At 40.0% G+C, this 6000-nt stretch overlaps 1 protein-coding gene across 2 annotated transcripts in view; it reads right to left on the bottom strand.

Annotated features, from left to right (window-relative positions):
* Positions 1-245: 245 nt before the first annotated feature.
* The window catches only part of slc4a7 (solute carrier family 4 member 7), a 225499-nt gene continuing 219744 nt past the window's right edge, over positions 246-6000 (bottom strand). The window contains exons 23-25 of one of the 2 annotated variants that reach the window (XM_084336015.1): positions 5576-5670; positions 3563-3670; positions 246-1438 (exon numbers count right to left, since the gene is read on the bottom strand). In XM_084336015.1, the coding sequence (XP_084192141.1) occupies positions 1360-1438; positions 3563-3670; positions 5576-5670 (282 nt within the window). In that variant the 3' untranslated portion in view covers positions 246-1359. The remainder of the gene's footprint in view (positions 1439-3562; positions 3671-5575; positions 5671-6000) is intronic. The other variant, XM_084336016.1, reaches the window with a different exon arrangement.

The following is a 6000-nucleotide window of genomic DNA, read 5'->3' as shown; positions in this document are numbered from 1 at the left end:
AGGAATAATCAACATGGCTCCAATTGGTTGACTATAACAGCACCGTGACCAAATATCCCTATACTAGCACCTTGTTAAACACCTTTTATATATATATATATATATATATATATATATATATATATATATATATATATATATTTTTTTTTTAATCATAATTATTCTTGTGAAATCTTTCCACCTGGGAGCCTTTTGACTAAATCAATTTATTCTCCCCTTCTCTGAATGGTGTTTCTTATGGCAATAACAACTATAGACGACAAAACCAAAGTAAAGAAACGACATTTGATTTTTGGGACGGTTACATTCACTTTGGGACGGTTACAATTGTATTTCGGGACGGTTCTGGGACGGTGGTGAAAAAAGTTAGTCTGGAGCCCTGCTGTAGGATAGCATTGCTAGGCTTTGAGGCACTAATGCTAGCCTTTTCAATTGATGTGCCAAACACTTGGAATGACCTCCAACTCACTCTAGTTCAAGGTTTTTCCAACATTTACAGAATTTAAAGAGTGTGTGTGTCAACTTGTGACTGTTTTGTTGTGTACTTACATTTGTATTGTGTTATGTGACTCTTTGTCTTTTCTGTTGATTGTAAACTCATCGTTGCTCCAAATGAGGGAAACCTCAGTTTCTTTTTACTGATGCTGCAAACTGCAAGGCTTTGACGGCACTTCATTTGGCCACTACAGGTGTACACAGTGAGGTAAAACCAGGCACACATGGGAGCACCTACACACACACACGCACCCATCCACGAAACACACACACATCAGCATGAAGGATTAAATAAAAACGCACGTTAAAAGTGCTTGGAGGGTCTACCTCGTCAAAACATTTAAATAATGAAACAACTAAAAACTTCAGGTGCTTTTTCTTCTTCTCATAATAGCATTGAAATTCAGTTAACAGCCGTTGCAAGGCCAAGGCCTCTCTGGTTGATTTGCGGAGATCCTGCTTACAGTATATTCAGGGACCTTTGACTACAGGCACATTGACACAACACTTACACCCAGTAGCTATGTGCGGAACATGGAGTAATCGTGAATGCCAAACGACTTTGATGTCTCTGTTACTCCGGGGATTACAAGAGGGAACTACTAAACTGTATAACAGTGCGTTACAGTGTGCAGCATTTTGGCAGAAACCCTTTCGAGGACCATTTTATGTGTTAAAAAGACAGATCCCGCACTGAGAGACCACTTTTACCAAAACAATGGAACATATTTCTCCCAAAGAGCGCTCTCTCTCTCCCCCGTCGTCATCCAAGCAGCTCCCGAGGGCCATCTTGTTTAAGTTTAAGGATGGTGCCCCCTGGTGCACGAGAGGACCGGTTGACAGCGTCTGTCTGGTGTTGGGGGATCATAAAGAGCTCTCAGCATCCACAACCTTCTGGCCCTCTTCGTCCTCCAAAGTAATCTGGACACACGACCTCTCCTGACTGGGGACACAGAATGTCATCGACATCATCGTCATTATCATCATCGTCATCAACTGGGGCTGAGCAATATGGCCACAAATCTTATGATATATTTATTATAGGTAAACAAACTAACATTCAGCCACCAGATGTCGCAATAGAGCACCAGCATGTAATTTAACCTCTTAACCACTTCCACCCGTGCAGTCCATCGGCGGACCGCAAATAACAGTCATAAATCAATCTCTCCAGACTGTTTGACAAAAGTAGCGTTTTATTTTTCAAACGTATTAAAGTATAAACATTATAACCATGTCACAACAGCAGTTATAATTTATATTATCATCAATATGTTAGTTTACCAATAAGTTAAAGTGTTATTAGATAGATTTTCGTTTTCGTTTTGGTGTTGTATAGTTCGCAAAAGTCGAAATTTTTGGAACATTTGAACGTCGGGAATTGTAGGTTTTTTGTGGCCATTTTGTAGAGGACACCGAGAGCTTTTGATGAGCGTTGGAATTTTTCCGAACGACACTTCCCAAAAGCCTCTATGGGGTTTCAAGCAAATTACTTCTGTATGAATTTCTTTAATATCTCTTATTACTCGGGATAATAAACCACAAAACTTAACGTTATTGGTATATATTGAAGCACAGTTAGTTTCTCTTCCCTATTTTTAGCATGTAGCAACAATTTGATTTGAAATTTGTTTCAAAATGGTTGCACCCTGGCACAAATTAAAAAACGACTGTACATACAGTAGATTTCATTATCGGTTCTTATGCACGCCTGGTGATACTAAATCCAAATTGAACTCGGGCATTTGAAATATAAGATTTGGCACAATCCATAAATGTGCGAATTGGCTATTTATAATTTATAAGCCTGCTATTCTATAATACTATTTCAAATTGCATTGGTCCGGATGGGAGAATTCAGTACTGTATCTACAAAACCTTCTGTTTAATCATCTTCCCTTTATTCATTTCCTTAAGATATTTTGTACACATGATCTCAGGAAGGTACTGAACGAGATCAGTGGCAGTCTTTCATGTCTGGTCATGGTGTTATTCACTGTCAAAGATGCAAATAAAAATCATAATTCATATTCTCCTTAGTTTCATCACAATTTAAGCAAGCCTAGTAATAGACACACTATTTCTGACACTGGGAATATATTCACTGAGGTCCATAGATGTCCCTAGATACCAAGACCATGGATAATGCTGCACAAGATATGATTGGTCATTTTACACCTGATTTTCGGAACGGTCCCCGTTCACTTCAGTGGAGGACTGTATTGGCTACCATCAGCAAGGCGTCTAGAGGTAAACCCACATCTTCTATACATTACTGGTTTATCGACGAATAACTAAGTGAAAATGCCAAATAAATTTTTTTCGACTATATAAACACATGCATCCACATGTGAATGCATTCACCTACACACACACAGGGTGAAAACTGTGACCGCTAGAGGGCGGGGACACTTCAGAGTGAACTATAGAGCTGCTGGTAGCAAGTAAAAAGACCAGTGTAAGCTATATAACATTTTTGTTATAGCCAGGAGTTTACGGTTACTTAAGAATCTCTGAAAGTCTCAATGATAATAGGAACACTATGAAGGAAATGTCTTAAAATGTGCTATAGATAATGTAGAGTAATCATTTAAGAATACTTTTAGAGCTTTTAGAAAGGTGCAGAATAAACGTATTGCTTTTCCCAGCATGTTGCGTGCAGATATCCCCTCCCTACTTCCAATTTCTCCTGTGGAATGCACCTGCTTGGAGAAATTACATGCTGGTGCATCTAGTGGCTGAATGTTATCTATAGCACCTTTAAGTCATCATAATGACACATTCTTCATCCAATTGTTTTACACATTTAGACCAATGTCTCTCGATACATTTGAATGGCACTTCATGGATTTTTGGTGTACATTGGACTCTCCATCAGTGTTACAAGTTCAGTCCCTGAGGTTTCAAAGAACATATGAATCATCACCCTCCTGCCATTATTAGTAGATAGCTGTAGATAATAGTAGTAGATAGCATTAGATAGTAGTAGATATTAAATACAATTATTTTAACTCAATGTGAACTGACCCAAACTCTGGCTGGGAAGGTAGAGGCTTTCCATACATACCTCGGACTGGGTTTCACAGCTTTGGCACTTTCGGTGTTCATGGCTAGGGAATTCCACATTGCAATTTTCGCCATTTCATCAGAAATGTTTACCACAGACGGGTCCGCACTGCAGGGGAAGACACACACACACACACACACACACACACATGCCCAAGTCATGTCAGCTTATGACTCTAGGTTGAACATGTCCAAGTCATGTCAGCTCAAGACTCTAGGTTGAACATGTCCAAGTCATGTCAGCTGATGACTCTACAGTAGGTTAAACATGTCCAAGTCATGTCAGCTTATGACTGTAGGTTGAACATGTCCAAGTCATGTCAGCTTATGACTCTAGGCTGAACATGTCCAAGTCATGTCAGCTTATGACTCTAGGCTGAACATGTCCAAGTCATGTCAGCTTATGACTCTAGGCTGAACATGTCCAAGTCATGTCAGCTCAAGACTCTAGGTTGAACATGTCCAAGTCATGTCAGCTCAAGACTCTAGGTTGAACATGTCCAAGTCATGTCAGCTGATGACTCTAGGCTGAACATGTCCAAGTCATGTCAGCTTATGACTGTAGGTTGAACATGTCCAAGTCATGTCAGCTTATGACTGTACAGTAGGTTGAACATGTCCAAGTCATGTCAGCTTATGACTGTACAGTAGGTTGAACATGTCCAAGTCATGTCAGCTGATGACTCTACAGTAGGTTGAACATGTCCAAGTCATGTCAGCTGATGACTGTAGGTTGAACATGTCCAAGTCATGTTAGCTCAAAACTCTAGGTTGAACATGAAGTTCATGCATTCTCATTCCCTCTCATCCTAAATGCTGTTTATCCAGGCTGGCCCTAAGATTACAACTGTGGCCTAGTTCTGTTGCTTGTACCTGTCTGTAACAGTTGGATTATGGATACATGGCTATAAAGCCCTGTTGGGTCAGAGGGACATTTCCTTAATTTACCTTTATAGGAGTTCATGTATGGTCACCTCCTAATATAGGATGCTCTGTTCACTTGCCATCACCAGCACCGCTACTCATTTACTGTGTTTTGAAAACAGAGTTGGTGTAGTGGTTAAGACCATAGGTACCTCTGTTGGCCTAGGATTCAATCCCACCAGAACCAACTCTCCTTCAACTCCGTCTCCCTCTCAGCCTTCCTACGATCTCAATAAAGAACCTTCTCTCCTGTGTCTCCTTCCTACCATCTCAATAAATAACCTTTTCTCCGGTATCCTTCCTACTGTCTCAATAAATAACCTTCTCTCCTGTGTCTCCTTCCTACTGTCTCAATAAATAACCTTCTCTCCTGTGTCTCCTTCCTACTGTCTCAATAAAGAACCTTCTCTCCTGTGTCTCCTTCCTACTGTCTCAATAAAGAACCTTCTCTCCTGAGTCTCCTCCTAATGTCTCAATAAATAACCTTCTCTCCCTCGTCTCTCTCAGCCTTCCTACTGTCTCAAGAACCTTCTCTCCTGTGTCTCTCCTACTTTGTCTCCCTCTGAGCTTTCCTACTGTGTCCTGAAAGAACCTGCTCTCCTATGTCTCCTTTACTTTCTCTCTCAGACAGACAGACAGACAGACCAGACAGACAGACAGACCAGACAGACAGACAGACAGACAGACATATAGATATATATCACACTTCTACTACTTCCAAGCAAATGTAGATTTGGGTAATAATAGTGAATTATTTTGCTTTCCAAATTCCACTTCGCAAGAAGTCATTTCCTATGACACCCCAGGGCAGATGGATTCCTCAACAATGATAATTCCTCCTAAGAAAGTGTGCGTTGCTAAATATGTTCTCTCTAAGTGAAATACCACACTAACCTATGTTTGCAAAACAAACCATTACATGTACAGTATCTTTGTAGTTGTTCACCTTATGGTTGTCATTTACGACAATGTGAGTGTCTATAAAGTAGATTTGAGGAAGGTTCTGGTTTTTCACTGGCGATTCATGAAAAAAATTAAGTCAACATTCCAGCGGCACTCACTTGTGCCAACTGGACGCCCATCGACTGACCTGCTTTTGTGCTTCTTGTCGGGGATGTTGATGGTGTTCTGTGGCTCGTACAGCTGCTCCGCTACCTCCGTCTCATCGAGCATGCGTCGGGCCTGCTAGAAGAACATAAGCAGCCAGTATGGAGTCGTTATGGAGAGGTGTATATTTGAACAAAATTCAAATGTTAACATGCGAAGAGAAGAGTTAAAGCTTCTATGAGTACGACCTTCGTGTTAATATGTCATTAAATCTGGAGAAATGTCCTGAAAATAATATATATCATTGTATTTATTTTTTATAAATAAGAAAAATTATGGGAACATTATTTTAAAATATATTTTTATTTTATTACAATCTCACCTGTGAACATTCTAATGGTGATGTTACAATGGCTACTAGTCATAGAAAGCTTTTCTACAACAATTCTAGAATGCCAAGATGTTGTT

Source organism: Notolepis coatsorum (genome assembly GCF_963971535.1).
Source record: "Notolepis coatsorum genome assembly, chromosome: 19".
Lineage (NCBI taxonomy): Eukaryota > Metazoa > Chordata > Actinopteri > Aulopiformes > Paralepididae > Notolepis > Notolepis coatsorum.
Note: the sequence above shows the minus strand (reverse complement) of the source record. Positions and strands in the feature narration are given on the sequence as shown.